The sequence below is a fragment of the Saccopteryx bilineata genome, chromosome 7, assembly GCF_036850765.1.
Source record: "Saccopteryx bilineata isolate mSacBil1 chromosome 7, mSacBil1_pri_phased_curated, whole genome shotgun sequence".
NCBI classification, from domain to species: Eukaryota; Metazoa; Chordata; class Mammalia; order Chiroptera; family Emballonuridae; genus Saccopteryx; species Saccopteryx bilineata.
This window is the reverse complement of record NC_089496.1, coordinates 11,847,175-11,866,620: the sequence shown is the minus strand read 5'-3', so window position 1 is coordinate 11,866,620 and position 19,446 is coordinate 11,847,175. Positions and strand designations below refer to the sequence as shown.

The 19,446-nt window shown below is 38.1% G+C and overlaps 1 protein-coding gene across 3 annotated transcripts in view; it reads right to left on the bottom strand.

Annotated features, from left to right (window-relative positions):
• The window catches only part of MAGI2 (membrane associated guanylate kinase, WW and PDZ domain containing 2), a 1,730,241-nt gene that overhangs the window by 631,723 nt on the left and 1,079,072 nt on the right, over positions 1-19,446 (bottom strand). For all 3 annotated transcript variants that reach the window (XM_066240549.1, XM_066240550.1, XM_066240551.1), the window contains one exon: positions 15,081-15,293. In XM_066240549.1, the coding sequence (XP_066096646.1) occupies positions 15,081-15,293 (213 nt within the window). The remainder of the gene's footprint in view (positions 1-15,080; positions 15,294-19,446) is intronic.

The window sequence follows — 19,446 nt, the reverse complement described above, 5'->3', positions numbered from 1 at the left end:
CTGCACTGGGTAAAGTTCCTGAACACTCAGCAGATGAGGCATAAAATCTATTGAAATTAATGACACGGAGGTCACTGGTGACATTGGTCATCGGTTATGGAGCAGTAATAGTGGAATGGTGGCTAGAAAAGCCTAGTTAGAATGGATTAAAAAAAGAATAAGCCTGATTGGTGGTGGTGCAGTGGATAGAGCATCATCTGGGACGCTGAAGTCCCAGGTTTGAAATTTTGAGGTTGCCAGCTTGAGCACAGGCTCATCTAGCTTTAGCATGGGCTCACCAGCTTGAGCGCAGGATCATTGAAATGATCCCATGGTCACTGGCTTGAAGCCTAAGGTTGTTGGCTTGAGCAAGGGATCACTGGCTTGACTGGAGCACCCCAGTCAAGGCACGTATGAGAAGCAATCAATCAATGAACAGCTAAAAAATGATGCAAGTACAAGTTGATGCTTCTCATCTCTCCATCTCTCTCCTTTCCTCTCTCTCTCTCTTTATCTCTCATGAAAAGTTTTAAGAAGAATGAAAAGAAAATATAGAGTATACTGACAGAATTCATTCAAGAAGCTTAGCCATGAACAAATAAACTTTTTTCTTTAACTACATAGCACTATTATATTTTCAAAAAAATGTAAGACAGCTCTTGAAAAAAAGTCTAAAGTCTTTGGATATGTCTAATTATATTTAATAACATGACAGAAATTATTGAGCCAAGTTCCCCCAGTTTATCTAACTCATTTGTTTATTCATTCATTCATTTTAATTTAGTTGATCAATCATTACATTATCAAATATGAATTTAATACCTACAGTGTGCAAGATACTGGACAAGAGCTTAATGAGGGAGAGAAAAAGAACTTGCTATACTAAGTGGCTCCTGTCTTTTCTGTATTAACAAAATAAGAGGAAAAAAAATGAGCAAGGCAAACGGAGACCCATAACATTTCTACATTTACTCCTCATAAAGTCTAATCTAAGAATGTAGTTTATGGTGAGAATCAAGGGCTTCTGGTGAAACCCAGAATCAGGCTACCGTACCCCCAGGCATCCCTGAAACTGGGCAGGCTTCCCACACAGGGGCAGAACCAGTTCCGGGGAGAGCCATGCTCCCTGCCACCACACATGCATGGCCTACTCCATTACTAACATCCCCCACCAGCATGTAAATTTGTTACAACCAGTAAACTCACATTGACAAATCATTGTCACTCAAAGACCATAGTGTACAGTACGCTGCACTCTTGGTAATGTACATTTTATAGGTTTTGAAAAATGTATAATGACATGTGTCTAACATACTGTCACACAGACTAGTTTTATGGCCTTAAAAATTCTCTATGCTCTGCCAATTCACTTTTCTCTCCCTTCTAACTCCTGGCAACCACTGACGTTTTTACTCTCTCCATACTTTGCCTTGTCCAGAATGTCATATAGTATTGAGCCTTTAAAGATTGGCTTCTTTCACTTAGTAATATGCATTTAAGTTTACTTGATGCCTTTCAATTTATTTATGTCTCATTTCTTTTTAACACTGAATAATATTCCATAGCCTGGATGTACCATCAGAACATACTGTTAGTAATAATGGATGGGAAAAAATAAATTTTACATGCCCACCAAAGGAGCATGTGTACCCATTCTTGCCAGCACTGCCCTCCTTCCATGAAGTTCAGCTTAGAAATATGTGTGGCATATGCTCTCACAGAAATCCCATATATGTCAGATCTGTGGTTCAAGAAGCCCTAGACCAGGGGTAGTCAACCTTTTTATACCTACCGCCCACTTTTGTATCTGTTAGTAGTAAAATTTTCTAACCACCCACCAGTTCCACAGTAATGGTGATTTATAAAGTAGGGAAGTATAAAATTTATAAAGCAGAGTTACAGCAAGTTAAAACATATAATAATAATTACTTACCAAGTACTTTATGTTGGATTTTCGCTAAGTTTGGCAGAATAAATCTTTATAAAACAACTTACTATAGTTAAATCTATCTTTTTATTTATACTTTGGTTGCTCTGCTACTTCCCACCATGAAAGCTGGAATGCCCACTAGTGGGTGGTAGGAACCAGGTTGACTACCACTGCCCTAGACTACTGAAATTCTAAGAAGAAGGAGCCATATAACCCATGCATATGTTTTTACTTTTATAGCAGTATGAAGCTATTTCTGAATTAATGTAGAATTGTCATTTTGGACTTCCAAGGGACATTTCTCAGCATAGTTTTATTGTTAAATCTAAAAATGATGTTTTTGTATATGTAAATGTAATTTTCCCTAAAATGCTTGGTGCTAAAGTGAACAGATGATCAAACACTGGCATTTGTTAAGCATTGCACCTTGCATTCCAGGTTGTTCAGATGCCTTGCAAACTAGAGCAAATCCCACCCCCACCCCCATCTTGCTCTGATCAACAGTAGAGACAAAATATATTTCAGGAGAGAAGGAACCTCTTTTAAAGAATGATAATGATAAAAAAAAAGTTTTCCTTTGCCCAGAATTCTTGATTTTCCTGGAAGTTTTATAGACACATCAAGATACCACAAAGACATTAATAATACACAGTCTTTCAAATGGTGACCTAAAAAACATATTTTTATGTATACTTTTACTGTGGTAAAAGAATTAAAAAATATATAATTTCTTTACTCTTTCCTAACCTAGTGGTTTTGTTGGATTCAGCAAATGATTTTCTTCTTCCCATAAGAAATTCAGAAGAGCTCCCAGATCTGTACAGAGCACAGAGACTGAGCCATTTAATTGGAAGAGAGTTAACTGCATTTAGTCCAGTTCATTCAGTCCAATTCACACAAATTCTATAGCTGTGGTCCAGCTTCAGGTGTGGATATTACATCAATATATGAAGTAGACATTCTATTTGCTTCATGGTTCTCACCCCAGCAGTATCTAACACATTGACTTTTGGATGCAAATCTAAGGATAAACCAGAATGACATGGTTTTGAATGTCCCTACCCGGTTTCATTAAAGAATAATCAAATACCAAGGTAAAACCATTTCAAGAAGAAGAATACCTATTATATACCTTATCCATATTTTCATTTGACCTGATTGAGGCATAAAACTGATATTCAGCTTTCTGTAATTGCCATCCTTTGAAATGGGACAGAAATATTATATGTTTTAAAGCTAGATAAGAAATTGTTGATTTTTTGAGTAGTCATAACATTTACATTTCTAAAATTTGCCTTACCTTTAAGAGAGTTCTGTGATTTATAGTTCTAATGATTTTTGACAAATTTTAATAAATCAAGTATTTTTTCCTCCTGCCTTTTATATTATTTCTTTGGAAATAAACATGACTAGAAAACATTTAAGGGAAAAAAGAGATTGAAGAACATATTTGTGGTTGACAAAGAAAAATCATATAAATAATTTGAAATTAAAAAGTATTTTTCTCTTATTTGTTTAACAATTCTCAGACAGTAGTAAAAACACTCTACACAGGCAGAACATAACTGCTGAGGCTGGAGTCAAATCACCTGGATTTAAATGTGTCCTTCATAGTGTGATACTGAGCAAGTTATTTATTTATTTATTTATTGTATTTTTTTGAAGTTAGAAGCAAGGAGGCAAACAGACTCCCTCATGCGCCAGACCAGGATCCACCCAGCATGCCCACCAGGGGGCGATTCTCTACCTATCTGGGGCATTGCTCTGGTGCAACCGGAGCCATTCTAGCACCTGAGGTGGAGGCCATGGAACCGTCCTCAGAGCCTGGGGCCAACTTTGCTCCAATGGAGCCTTGGCTGCATGAGGGGAAGAGAGAGATAGAGAGAAAGGAGGTGGGGGAAGGATGGAGAAGCAGATGAGCACTTCTGTGTACCTTGACCGGGAATTGAACCCAGGATGAGCAAGCTATAACACTCTGCACATTCCTTGGTTTCCTTACATGTATGATGGGAAATAATAACATTATGTACCTATTAGAATTTGACATTACTTGTATATATTATAAATTGCTCATAACAGTAATCTATGAAACATAATACGTGTTTAGTAAATGCTATATATTATTATCAGTGAGTTCTACTACTTAGAACACTACATAAATTGCAGTTAAATCAATCAAGCAACTTAAATGGTTTCTTCCTACAGAGACAAGAGTGGTCAATTTTATATAATTTTGAAGATATTAGGTATTTTCAAAAAAATAATACAGTTAGTCTGACCAGGCGGTGGTGCAGTGGATAGAGTGTCAGACTGGGATGCGGAGGACCCAGGTTCAAGACCCCAAGGTCGCCAGCTTGAGCACGGGCTCATCTGGTTTAAGCAAAGCTCATCAGCTTGGACCCAAGGTCGCTGGCTCGAGCAAGGGGTTACTCGGTCTGCTGAAAGCCCGTGGTCAAGGCACATATGAGAAAGCAATCAATGAGCAACTAAGGTGTCGCAATGAAAAACTGATGATTGATGCTTCTTATCTCTCTTTGTTCCTGTCTGTCTGTCCCTGTCTGTCCCTCTCTCTGACTCTCTCTCTGTCTCTGTAAAAAAAAAATGCATTTACTACAAAAAAGATACACACAAACCTAATATTTTCTCTTTCCAAGCTGTTTGCATAAATTGAATTTTTCTTCCTCAATTGAGATGGACTTTGGAGTTCAGGGTTTTAAAAGAGAACATTATCTTCAGAAACCACGCATTTTTTGCCAAGTTTGGTATTATTTTCTATAGAGTTTCGCAATTCATTTTTCTGGGCACTGGGGGCTGCTACTGAGCTACAGACTCGGCATCGCTGATGAACTTTCACCTGTGAGGGTGCTGATTTAAAGCGGAATCAGAGACGCATTTCCCATTTTATATTTTAGCCAAAGTCTCCTCATTGTGCCCAGGGCAACCGTCGCTCTCCAGCCTGCTTACAACAGATCGCCCCACACTCACTCCGCCGAGGTGGAAGTGGTGGGAGTGATGATTCCCCTTGTTTTCTTGCCAATACAGCAATATCATTAAAACGTATGTTAGTTATATGGCTCTAAGGTTTTATTGTATTGTGGGGTAGAGGGGCAAACAGGCTCCCAGAGCATATTGTTCATTTCATGCTAGAAGCTGAAATTCTTAGAATTAAAAAAAATATATATTTTATTGCCCTGGCAACATAGCTGAGTTGGTTAGACTTAGAGCATCAACCAGCAGCGCAGAGGTTGCCACTGTGATCCCGTCAGAGCACATACAGGAACAGATCAACGTTCCTGTCTCTCTCTCCCTTTTTCTCTCCCTAAAACCAATAAAATAAACATTTAAAATAAATATAAAAAGTAAATTAAAATATTTTATTAAATTTAGAGAAAAGAAGTAGGGGGAGAGAGAGAGAGAAAGAGAGAGAGAGAGAGAAACAGAAGGGTGAGAGACAAAGCAAGAAACATTGAAAGGTTTTTCCACTTATTTATTCACTCACTGGTTGATTTTTTTTTTTTTTTTTTTTTTCATTTTTCTGAAGCTGGAAATAGGGAGAGACAGTCAGACAGACTCCCGCATGCGCCCGACCGGGATCCACCCGGTACGCCCACCAGGGGCGAGGCTCTGCCCACCAGGGGGCGAATCTCTGCCCATCCTGGGCGTCACCATGTTGCGACCAGAGCCACTCCAGCGCCTGGGGCAGAGGCCACAGAGCCATCCCCAGCGCCCGGGCCATCTTTGCTCCAATGGAGCCTTGGCTGCGGGAGGGGAAGAGAGAGACAGAGAGGGAAAGCGCGGCAGAGGAGTGGAGAAGCAAATGGGCGCTTCTCCTGTGTGCCCTGGCCGGGAATCGAACCCGGGTCCTCCGCACGCTAGGCCGACGCTCTACCGCTGAGCCAACCGGCCAGGGCCTGTGGTTGATTCTTGACAGGGTATCAAATGCACAACCTTGGAGTATCAGGATGACACTAACCAGCTGAGCTACCTGCTAGGGAAACTGAAATTCTTAGAGTCTGGAACACAGGCTCTTGTTAATGAACACTTTCAAGGTTGCTTCTTGAACCATAGAAAAATATCAATGTAATCGATTTTTTATTATGGCCATACTATTGATTATATCCTACACTGAATAAAGGAGGACATTCTGTCTTCAGAAAGAAAAGTAATGTGGTGGCCATCTGCATTCTACATAACCCGTTCATTGAAAGTAGCCAAGATTGTAGCTTATTGCTTAAAGTATGCTGTTTTCAATTTTCCTTACTTTTCCTAAACCTTCTAAAATGAGAAGAGGAATTATAATAGGAGTGCTAAAATGTTTGCAAATTGAATGATTAGTGAATTTTTGCTCATCGTTTGAAAATATAATTAGTTTTTGGATGCAGTAAAACTCGCTGATGGACCAAATTCAAAACTGCAGAGGAAGTGAGTGCAAAGCAGTTTTCCTCCTGTTCTGACTCCCAGGCTCCGAAGAGCAGTCAGCAAAGAGGGCGACTTCTTTCCTGCAGAGGTTTTCCTATGCACTGATTACTTTCAGCTGGTGTTTCCTGACTCCTTGGTTCTCTTAAATTGTTTCTAAGTTCTAAAAAAGACATGTATTATGATTTTGTTTTCAGTTAAGTTATGATGTTAAGGAGGGGTGGCCCCTAACATGATGGCTGTTAAAATATCTATATCTATATCCACACACATAGATATAAATAGATATAGATATATCTGAGATTTTTTTTTATTTTTATTTTTTGAGAGAGAGGAAGGGAGATAGTGAGACAGACTCCCGCATGTGCCCTGACTAGGATCCAATTGGCAACCTTGTCTGGGGCCAATGCTTGAACTAACTGGCTGTGGCAGAGCTGTGAGAGGGAAAGAGGGAGAGAACAGAGAAAAGGAGGTGAAGAGAACAGATGATTTCTTCTCTTATGTGCCCTGATGAGGAATTGAACACAGGATGTCTATATTCCAGGCTGATAATATTCATTGAGCTAAGTGACCATATATCTGAGATATAAGCACATATTTTTTTTATTGTTTGAGGCTATGAAAGAAACACAAGTCTAGAATAAAGTATTAGAATTAGAGAAAGTTAGAGTAATGGTTCTTGAGATGATATATCAATTGAGAAAGCATTCATTCCTAATTCTGTAAAGAAATTACTTTTTATCTGTGATATTTGTAACCAAATTGGATCTATCTCACCTACTGAGGGGGATAGCCAGAAAAATGTGAATTCCTAATTAATATTTCAAAATTATTTTTTTATCTTTATCTAAAACATACAACTGATTACAAGTTATTTAGAACACTAAAAGAGCAATGCTGGAAATTATGAAAATAAAAAATTCAAGATCCACGATTAGAAGATGAAAGAGAAAAGAAGTTCCAAGATATAAAAAACTAAATTGGAAAGATTCACTAGAAAAATGAGTAGAGGGAATTATTTCCCATTAACAGGGGAGAAGAGCTGCTTTAATTAGTATATTTTCTTCTACTGCAAGATTTAATTTTTAACATTACAATGAAAGTAAAGACTGAACAGGGCAGTAAAATCAGTCCTCACAGATTTGAGACTATATGTACTGTATGATTTTCACAATGTAATAAATTCTGAAGATATTATCATGTAGAAACTTGTTCCCCAAATCCTCAGCTAACTCTGGGGTGAAAGATACTGATACAGTATCAAACATACTCAAAGATTAAAGCAAGATATAAAATAAAATATAGGACATGCATGTATAATATTTTTTAAGTCTTGCTTTAAAAATTCTGAAAAAAATGAATAGACTAGTTCTATATGAAACATAACATCACCTTCTTAACTTCTAGGAACATCAGAGGGGCTGAAAGAGAAAAGGAAGACATTTTAAAAATCTTGATCTTGATAACTCAAATGCTATTCTTTGGGGCCAAGCTGGAGTTTAGGTGTTTTTTGATGAGAACGAGAAGTCTATTAGGAGAAAAAAGACAAGGGTGCTGTTCCTGATGATGGAGCCATGTGGAAGGGATGGGTGTGCAGAAGGACTTTGTCCAGACACTTTCCCTCTTCAGAGACAGAGGTCAGCCAGAAATAACTAGAGCAATCTGATATTCCACACCAAAATTATAGTCACTTCTATAAGGAGAAATAGATAAGAAGAGAGAAGACTGGGTGAAACTCAGACCTAGAGAGAATGGATGACTGTAATGAGAAATAAGCTTAGACTCAACTAGTCCACAGGCCTTCTCTAATGGCTGCTCAAACTCAACACGACCTGACGTCCTTGTTCCACAGTCCTGGCTCATGGATCAGCTCTCTCTCACACACGTCAGACAAACCCTCAGAGAAGTAGAAACCACAAAGGTGGAGTGCAAGATCCTGAAAATGCTGAATCAGTTTTGAGGGCAGGAAGAGGTTCAAATAATGCATTGCTTTCAGTTTAATTGCAAAGTGAGTCTGCCTTGATTTAAAGTGACATTCCTAAAACTAGTAGTGATTCCACTTTTTTCCCCACAGTGTAATTATAATTACTATAGTTCATCCCCATAATCTCTAATATAATTATTGTTACTTTATAATCATATCTAAATAAGAATGTTTTATAATTAGGCCAGCTTCAACTTTCAAGTAATTCTATTAAGAATTATAGAATGCTCCTCATTTAAAAATGGAATCTCTAATATACCATAGCCCCAGAAATTTGCCTCTTCAATGGACAGATAAAACCCAGTACTGTGTTTGAGAATAAGATGATAAAATTAAGCCTCCCCCGCCAAAAGAAATAATAAATCTGAGTGGATACACATCACCGTCTCTGTGAACCCGCGCAAAAACAAGCAGGGGCTAGGCACTGGGGTGGTTTCAGAGTGGGCTATTATTCGCAGGGAACAGCGAGATTCACTATGGAGGACATAATTCTTTTGACAGTGACAGCACCTCATTCACAGAAGCAGGACTGATGGTGCATACATAGTCAGTGTGCCAAGCAGCACAGGACCTGAATGCAGGTCCCTAATGGTGAACTGAGATCATTGCTGAAGACACTTGGTGATCACATAAGGGACACTCTGTTTGCTCTCTGGGAGATGCAGTTCATTTGCACTAATTGCAGGCTTGGGGGCCTGGAAAAGGCAGCTCTGTGTACACATACTGTATTCCCTTTGTTGGCAAAGGTAGCTCTCACAGGCCCTGTTCCTCCTGGTATTGTGTGAGTGTGTATTAACAGAGAGATTTAGCTGCCTTTAAAATCTATGTGCATTTCTAATTCTTTGCACTAGGCTTACTAATAGCTGGTGAGGGGAAGCTACAATATAATAGTGAATTACTTTCCGGAAAAGTTAGCAGATAATTCATGAAATAAAGGAAATTCAAGAAAGCTTAAACTAATTACTATGGTTTACAAATTTGCATTTCTTCAAAAAAGTTCAATCTTTTAGAAGAAATTCTATTTATCTATTTAACTACCTATTTCAGATTTTTCACAATTAGAGAGATTGAATAATTCTCATCTCTAAGAATATATTTTTAAAAATATACTTCTGCACAATTTTCTTTAGTTTCCAAATAACTTTTGAAGAAATGTAAGATTAGGCTCTCATGTTTCAAACTTAGAAACATCATATTTGAAGACATGGAGCAGTGTTAAATGAGCATGAAATACATCTAATCATATTAATATAGGAAAACTTTGACATTCTCTAGAAGTATGGTTAATTAAAGATAAAGATTTACTATGAGCTTGAAATACTTAAAGATATATACTAATCACTGATATAGGTAAACAAAAAAGTAGAAGTGGTCCTTGTCCTAACAAACTTTACTGTATGTGTGGGAATGCCAGATACATTATGAAAACTTATCCACACATGCCAAGCTAACCAACACCTCCCAAATTAATAAAATGTGTAAATTGTACATCAATAATTCAGAGCCTGACTAGCAGTGGCAGAGTGGCTAGAGTGTCGACTTGGAACACTGAGGTTCTGAGTTTGAAATCCTGAGGTCTCCAGTTGAGCATGGGCACGTTGACTTGAGCATGGGGTTGCCAGTTTGAGCACAGGATCATCAACATAATGCCAAGGTCTCTAGCTTGAGCCCAAGCTCACTGGCTTGAAGTCCAAGATAGTTGGCTTGAGCACACGGTCACTAGCTTTAGCCCAAGGTTGCTGGCTTGAACAAAGGATCATTGACTTGGCTTGAGTCCCTCAGTCAAGGCACATATAAAAAGCAATCAATGAATAACTAAGATGAAGCATCTGCGAGTTGATGCTACTCATTTCTCTCTCTATCCCTTCCTGTCTCTCACTCTTTTAGAAGCATAAATAAATAAATAAATAACTCAGAGATGGACAGTCTAAACATTTTATTATGGGAGTAGACAAATGATTTCTAAAGAATACTAAAATTTTTACTGAATTTGAATAAAAGTATACAAGGTTCAAATAAAGGAGAAAGGCCTTATCAAACAGATAAAGGTGTTTATGAGTATGGAATGTAGAGGAGAGAAGAGGATGGAGAAGTAATGGAAGCCAAAATGAACAGAAATGTTACAGGACCTGAGTGGTTGACCAAAAAGTTTGAAGCAGCAGAAATAAAAACTTATTTAGGTTTTAAGAAGGATAGTTACATGATCAAATGCAGGTTCAACAATCTTTAATTGATCAAGGCGTAATAGGTCATTTAACAGGAGTGGAGTCTGGAGATTGTGATGTACAAATGAGGTGATAATCTAGGATGGAGCAGTGATATTTGAGGGGAAGAAAAGCTAAAGGACTAGTGATTTTTTATACTCAGCGATATATATAATTATATATATACACATACATATATATATGGGGTCCTTGGGTTATGACAGTCTCAACATTTTGCGTTTACAATGCTCACTCCATAAAAAGTTAAGAAAATTGAGACGTGATTTTGGCTCACACTGCTAACATCACACTGTCGTACTTACGGACTATGTGGTAAACTGGTTTGGTTGCGTGCAGCAGAAGAATACATAGTAATGCGGCCTGTGAGGGAGGGAGTTTGCAGCATGCTCACCTACGTCATTTTTGGCTGTTAAAGTGCAAGTGTTTTGTTTGTGTGGCTTTTGGCAACTTTTTGGCCCTTATCATGGCTCCTAAATGAAAGTCAGAGTCTTCAGATAGTAATGCTTTGAAGAACAGGAAAGATATCACGATGGATGTCACAGAGCTACTGGCATCACATGGAGAGGAGCTGTCTGCTGAGGACCTCATTCAACTGGAGAAGAAGAGATAGAAATCCCAGAACCCAAGAGATTACTACCAAGGGTTTGGCAGAGGTTTCTCTATGACAGAGGATGGGTTGGCAAAATTTCAGGCTGAGGACCCCAGTGATGACAGATTCAGTGAGGTCTACAGAGCTGTTATGGATGCCTTGCAGTGCTATAGGCAGATTCTGGAAGAGAAGTCATCAACCTTTCAAACTAGCCTGGAACAATTCTTTAAGAAGGTAGAGAGGCCTGCAACAGATCCTGTACCCTCTACTTCAGCTGCTTCCTGAGATGAAACACCTGTAGCACAGGTAGAATCATCTCCAGCGTCTCCTGCATGTTCCTTAGGCAACCCTGATTCACCTGACCCAGTATCTCCAGCACCTTCTGCAGGTTCTCCTGCCTCTCCAGCTTCTTCCTCCCAATAGTTCACTCTCTCCCACCTTGCAATGCCCCTTCCAGTGTGCAAGCCAACCACAGGAATAAAGGTAAGAAATTTTACACTTATTTTTATGTGGCTTAGTTGTGTTTTTATGCTCTAGGTCATGATTTTACAACTGTGTTAGGGAAGGTAAGTGACTTAGGCTAGGGTGTGTTTCGACTTACACTAAAATTTGGGTTACGTTTCTGTTGTAGGAATGGAACCGTGTCATAATCCAAGGACCCTCTGTGTGCATGTGTGTGTTTGTGAGTGTGTGTGTGTATTTGTGTGTGTGTGGAGAGAGAGAGAGAGAGAGAGAGAGAGAGAGAGACTGGGGGAAAGAAGAATCAAAGATAACTCTTAGCTACCTGTGAAAAAAGGAAAAATAGAGAAACTAGCTAAAGACCTTTGTGAGTTAGTTTGCTTGTTTGTTTTACAGGAGAAGAGTTTAAGTGTAATGTTGCACTTAAGTTGAAGAAATGCTTAGGTGGGGAAGTTAAGTGAGCAGTAGCTAAAAGTATGGCATTAGAACAGTGGTCAGCAAACTCATCAGTCAACAGAGCCAAATATCAACAGTACAATGATTAAAATTTCTTTTGAGAGCCAAATTTTTAAAACTTAAACTATATAGGTAGGTACATTCCTTATAGAGGTAGCGCCCGCATGTGGTATTTTGTGGAAAAAACACACTCAAGGGGCCAAAGAGCCCATGTGGCTTGCCAGCCGCGGTTTGCCGACCACTGCACTAGAATGTAAGAGAGAAGTGAAGGCTGCAGGTAAATCTACTTGAAGCCATGGGGTTGGATGTCAACTTTAACAAGATAAAGATGTCTAAATATAGATGCAAGTTAATATCAAGGGAAGGTTTTCTGGGCATATGAATTTTAACTATCAGTTTAAAGACAGATTCTGTAAGATGATGTCATATATATCATCCTTGCAACCATTAGATCTAACAGCACTGCCATGAACCCAGTGAAGGATGAATATGATGGAATACAATGTAGATGAAATACCCTGAGCTGCACAATTGTGATTTACCTTAGGAAGGCCAGGAGTCACTGTCCTCAGCATGTTTAACAGCCCAGGATGGGTTCAGGTATTTAGGTATCCAGATATCAACTCTACTACTAAATGAGCTCTTAGCTTAGTTAAGCACCTTAAGCTAAATTTCAGCATCTCATTCACTAAGTAAATATTATGATTATAGTATTAGAGAAAATATATGTCTGAAAGAGGAACATTTCTGATTTGAGATACTGAAATATCATTGTATGTCTTTTCTAGGTAATATGGGCTAAATCCATGAGTCTGATGCAAATTTAAACAAAAGAAGAAACATGGCATAAAACATAATCTATATGAATTTTCATTGTAAATGTTAGTAGCCCTTCCTAGAGAAATTATATATTTACAAGCAGTCACTGATTTTACATAGGTTTGTTCCAAGAGAAAAAGAAATATATAGTTCTACCTATAAACCATACTTCAAAGAAGAAATGATGAATTAAATGAATAATAGAGGTAGTTTGAGGACTCCTCTAAAACCTTTAATTACATAAAAATAGTTATTTTCTAACAAAATATACAAGGAGTTAAAGATTGGTAGGTTTGATGCATATATACATATGAAATTAAAAAAACTAGGATTTTTTTGTATCTACAGAGGAAAGTAAGTTTACTTATACATGATTTGGTAGGTATAAATTTATGTCTTTTTTAAAGCTGTACATGTAAAATAGTGATTCTGCATTTACTACAGTTAACAACTATAACTGTGTCCTGTTTGGTGCTATGAGAATCAGGATAACAAGAGCAGCAGGATTCAGATTTTCTATGTATGAATTAAAGTTATTGAGCAAATTATTTAACTATAGTGTACCTCAGCATCCTAAAATGTAAACTAGTACTTAGCTAATATGACTATTAGGAGAATTAAATGAACTAATACGTATAATGATGTTAGAAAGTTCCTAGCACATGGTAAACATGCATAAGAAGTTAATTTTAATATTATTACCACTAATATAAAAATTTTTTATAATGGAATAAAGTTACCTCAGTAAGCTTTTCTCTTCAAATGTGTCCCACTGATTGTATTATTTTTGCTCTTGAAATGGTGTCTAATCTTAATTGCTATTATAGGCTTTTAGATGACATTGAGCAGTGTTAACTAAAATTTAAGCAACCATTTTCTTTATATTATTTGAAATGTACTATATTTGGTGAATATGTAAGGGGAGAAAACAAAGCAGGACAAAGACACTGTCTTGGAAAATTATGTGATAAGGTGAAGAACTGGGTGAATGTATATGAGAGGAGGAAAAAAAAAGTCTGAAGTTTACATGGAATAAACATAAAGAAAAACAAAGATATTTTAAAGATGAGAGTTGTCAAAAGATTTCAAAGAAGGGATGATGGACCAGTTTTCTGGTGTGGGGCTGTTTCCTCCATCTTTGAAGACTAGGTAAAGAGCTGCCTAATTTACACATCTCTCATCTCCCAAAATGGAAAGAAAAGGATATATAAGAACCATTTTCCCAGCCAGGCTTTCAGAGCCATTGCTTGTGGCATCTGTTGACTATCTAGAAATCTCAGAATTGTCCTGGACAGTGATTCTCTACCATCTTTAGGGTGAGAGGTTCACAGACCATCATACAGTTAAGGCTGGTCAAGAAGAATTTAGGTAAATTTATTTTCCCTGAGGTCCTTAAAGAATTCGTAGCCACAAAAACAACCTATTCCTCATGTCTAAGGTATGAGTAGAAGGATATGGTGCTTTCTAGATTCACTATGCCTCCCAGTTAAATAAATTCCTAGTTTGAGAATCTGTGGATCAAGAATGCTTCATCAGCACTGGCCAGTTGGCTCAGCAGTAGGGCGTCGGCCTGGTGTGTGGAAGTCCCGGGTTTGATTCCAGGCCAGGGCACACAGGAGAAGTGACCATCTGCTCTTCCCCCTTCCCCCTCTCCTTTCTCTCTATCTCTCTCTTCCCCTCCCACAGCCAAGGCTCCATTGGAGCAAAGTTGGCCCAGGGACTGAAAATGGCTCCATGGCCTCCACCTCAGGTGCTAGAATGGCACCAGTTGCAACAGAGCAACAGCCCCAGATGGGCAGAGCATCGCCCCCTGGTGGGCATGCCAGGTGGATCCCGGTCAGGTGCATGCGGGAGTTTGTCTCTCTGCCTCTCCACTACTCACTTCAGAAAGGTACAAAAAAAAAAGAATGCTTCATCTGATTTGCCCTATACAGAGTAGAAATAAAATAAAAGATAATGATTCAGGCCTAACTAAAACCATTTATTTTATATATTTTTCTATTAGTAAATTAAAAGTAATAAATTTGATACAAGAATTATGACCTTTCCTTTTGATATAATCTCTCCCCAAAGATAACTATAAATATATATATGCATCTGAACATATATATGTAAAAATATACATATGTAGAAAAAATATATATATTTGAACACATAGATATAAGATATATTTAGTTACATATAAAAGAGATGATGAACCTATAACAAATGCAAATGACTAACCTGGTGTTACTACTCCGTTCCCATTGACCACAGGCCTCTCCTCCTCTTCCTCCTCAGGAGGCTCTATACTTGCTTTCTCCATGTTGCTCACGGATTTATTCCTCTTTCTTTTTCCTTCAGCACTTGCAGTGGCTCCTGGAAGTATCTGGTCTGTTACATTTAATAATAATGGTGCTGGTTCTGCTGGAGGCTTTGGGGTACCGTAGTAATTGTCTGCAAATGATACCAACACATTATGAAGTTAAATATTTTCCCTACTATTACATAATTTGTAAAGAATAACAATTTTGCACCCTATTATATATGTGTATATATATATTTATGTATTTTATACACACAAACATATCTACATGGTTTTTAAAATCTTTTTATATCTTCATTTGTTACTTGTGCTGTATTGTGTTTTACTGCCTGAAGATGTACATCTCTCTTCATTCTTACCTTTGTGCCAAACCAAAATATAATCTTATATATTAGTCTCATATGGTACAGCAAAATTTCAAAATAATTAAAAATTTTTTATAACAGGTCTTGATTGTAATCTTTTAAAAAATAATTACGTCTGATTTACTTATTTTGCTTAGCATAATATCTCAGTGTCCACCCATGCTGTCACAAATGTCACTCTGTCAACATTTCTTATGGCTGCATAGTATTCCATTGTATTTATGTACCACATCTTCACTAAGATTCACGGGCATAGACAAAAGGGAAGTGGTTATCAGTGAGGGGGTTAGGGGAGGGGAGTGAAGAGGTCCAAATATACAGTGATAGAAAGTGTTTTGATTTTGGGTGATGAGCACACAATGTAATGAATAGTTCAAATGCTATAGAGATGTATACCTGAAACCTATGCATTCCTATGAACCAACGTTACTGTGTTAAATTTAATTTCTAAATAAAAACAATTATGTCTGAATAAGCACACATTCTTCTTTTTCTTCCTCTTTTTTTTAAACCAAATTTCAAAACATTCTGGAAAGGCAAAGCCCACAGTGCTTTTCTCCAGTTTTCAATGGCCTCTGGCTGTTGTCCTCAATGCGCCTGGCACCCTGCTCAGAGCTGTCTGCCCTGGCTTGGTGATCCCATGGCTGCGGCCAGGAGGCCTGCTGCTCTCATCATTCTTCAGGTGACCACAGCTCTTTTCCCTCAGCTCCATGACTGAGCTACAAAATCATTTGTTTCTCCCATTACTCTAAGAGCCTTCTTGAAGAAGAAAACTCTCATTTCTTTCTGTAATAAGAGCCTGGCACATAGTAGGCATAAAATTAATGCTTCCTAAGTGAACATTTTTATATATTCAAGAAATTACTTGTTAAAATAGTCTAAGATTTTGATTACTAAAGAGTGTAGTGGTGGTTTTTAAAAAATCAATGTTATACTTTTATCAACCTCAGATTTATATTGGTGTCTTCAGTTAATTAATTGAATAGTTGTTGCACTCATTTGCTCACTGATTCATTAAAATATCTGTTTAGTACTGGCTATTCACACAGGCACTCCAGCAAGTTAGACAGAAAATGAAATGATGGCTATCATACAATCCTTGTCTTCTAGAAGCGTGGAGGACAGGCTCATTTGCCATCACTCGGACAAGGGTTAGAACAGGAAACAGGCTGACTGCAGGCAGGGGCCTGGCGCACACGAGGGCAGGGGTGGGTGGGTGCCAGCACATCTGCAGAGGCCACTGAAGGCCACTGGGAAAACTGCTGTGACAGACAGACACCACATTTCATTGCAAGTTACGGGTTCTAGACGTGGCTTTTCTACACAACTACAATTCAAGCAAGTTACTTAATCTTAGTAAAGTTCAATTTCTTTATCTATAAATTGGGAATAGCAATACTTGCTATAATCACCCGTGTTTTCGGTTGCAAACAACCGAAACCTATTCTAGTTAAGTTAAAATAATAAGAATGTATTGAAGAGATAGGGAGGAAGCTGAAAATCCTTGGGGAAGATGAGCAGAAACAAAGCGGTTCAGTTGGGACAGACAAGCTGCCTCTGCTGCCCTGGACTCAGAGAGCCCGTCAGTTACAGCCACAGGTACTATCCGGTTGGGAGTGAGCCCCAGCTCTTCTCTGGCATTACTGGAAAAACTCTCAGATAGGGGCGTCTCATTGGCTGTCACGTGAGAGCCTTTCAGCTGCCAAGTTAGGGCCAGAGAAGGGCTGCTTTCCTTTGATTTAGGGAGGGGGGGGGGCGTGGAGCCCGCCCCTCCATCCCATGGCTCTCCCCAGGCAGAAGGGTCTTGGTATGCTGTGTGGGCAGAAGTGACAAACGTCCATTACACTTGCCATCCTCACTGGGTTGCTGTGAAGATGAATGCACAAGAAAGAGCTGCCTAACCTGTGAGCTTGCGGTGCTCTTGATGGCAGTGTGCACGCGTGCTGACACGAAGTAAGTGAACATTCTGAAGGCTAGGCATGCCACTAATATTGTGGCTTGTTTTTATAGTCACAGTTGTAAGAGTAATACAAGTTAAAAAATAGTATTACCATGTAAAGCGATTCTTATGCATGTAGAACTTTTATACAGAAGTCTGCAAAGTGAATGATACACATTTGGCTAAAGTTACTTTCGAATTTGATTTAGAACATTTAAAATGAATGAGACCTTTACACGTAATGAACAAGTTCTGTGTGAACAAAAACTGCTAGTTGCTCCCTAGAAGTCTGTTACCACATTTCGGCATCGGTAAGGGCTGGTGCGTTATCAGCAGCGCTGCTCTGCTTCCCACAGAATCTCATTAGTTACTTCTTATATAATAAACATGTTAAAGTAGCACATAATCCTGCATGTCCAAATAATAATATAATTTTAAGTTGCATTCTGAAATCTTTAATGTCTTTAACTATGATTAGTACTAAGAAAAATGGATCATACTTTAGTGATTTTTTTTTACAATTTTTCTTTTATGGTTTAAATTGCCCTGAAATAGAAAAAGAACTGTTGTTCACTAATTAGAAATAGATGCATAGCACAGGCCAAACAAATATTAAGTAATAGTTCTTATTAAATTTATATTGCTAAATAATTATACCTATTGGCATGCCATATAATTATGAATTACATAAAAAATGTCCTATTTTTAAAATTTGGTTAATAAAATTTATACTTCAGATCAAGTTTGAGATGTAAAACAGTATTAATCATTAGTTAAGATTATCTTTATACAAAGTGAAATAAATAAATAATAAAAGCTAAGAACTATATAATTTTGCAGATAGGTGGGATATAAAAATGAGACTCGTGGACATAGATAAAGGTGAAGTGGTTACTGGGGGAGGGAGTTGGGGGGCAAGGAGGCAGGAGGGAGAGGAGTGAAGAGGGACAAATATGTGGTGACAAAATATTATTTGACTTTGGGTGATTGGCACACAACACAATCAACAGTTTAAATGCTATAGAAATGCTTACCTGAAACCTATGTATCTTATTGATCAATGTCACCCCATTAAATTTAATTTTCTAAATAAAATTTTTAAAAAGATTATCTTTATTAGAAATGATAATGACAACTTAAAAGAGGTACAGAAATAACCAACAAAGTTACTAAACTTAAGAAATATAATTATAGAGAATAGGGCTTTACCCCAGACACAAAACATAGAACAAGGACACTATAAATACCTACACCAACTTGAGGATTCAGCCAGGTAGTAAGATAGTAAAGTTACTGTAATGGGTCTGTGATGTAACTCCATACAAATTCATATACTAAGACAGCATGCCTTTTTCACACACAAAAATAAATAAATGACCCTGGCCGGTTGCCTTGCAGTGGTCGGCAAACTCATTAGTCAACAGAGCCAAATATCAACAGTACAACGATTGAAATTTCTTTTGAGAGCCAAATTTTTTAAACTTAAATATATAGGTAGGTATATTCCTTATCGAGGTTGCGCCCACACATGGTATTTTGTGGAAGAGCCACGCTCAAGGGGCCAAAGAGCTGCATGTGATTTGCGAGCCATGATTTGCTGACCAGGGCCTTAGTGAATAGAGCCCAGTCAGGTCACACAGGAGAAGTGACCACCTGCTTTTTTCCCCCCTCCCTTTCTCCTTTCTCACTCTCTTTCTCTCCTGCAGCCAGCATCTTAATTGGTTGAAGCATCTGCCTCGGCGCTGAGAATAGCTTGGTTGGTCAAGCACATCAGCCTCAGGTGCTAAAAATAACTCAGCTGATTGGAGTGTCAGCCCCAGATGGGAGCCGCCGGGTGGATCCCTGTCAGGGCGTATGCAGGAGTCTGCATCACTATCTCCCCACCTTTCACTTAAATAAAAAAATAAATAAATACCAAATTATATTTTTATTTTTTGTTTTTTATTTCTTAATTGAATGTATCAGAGTGACACTGGTTAA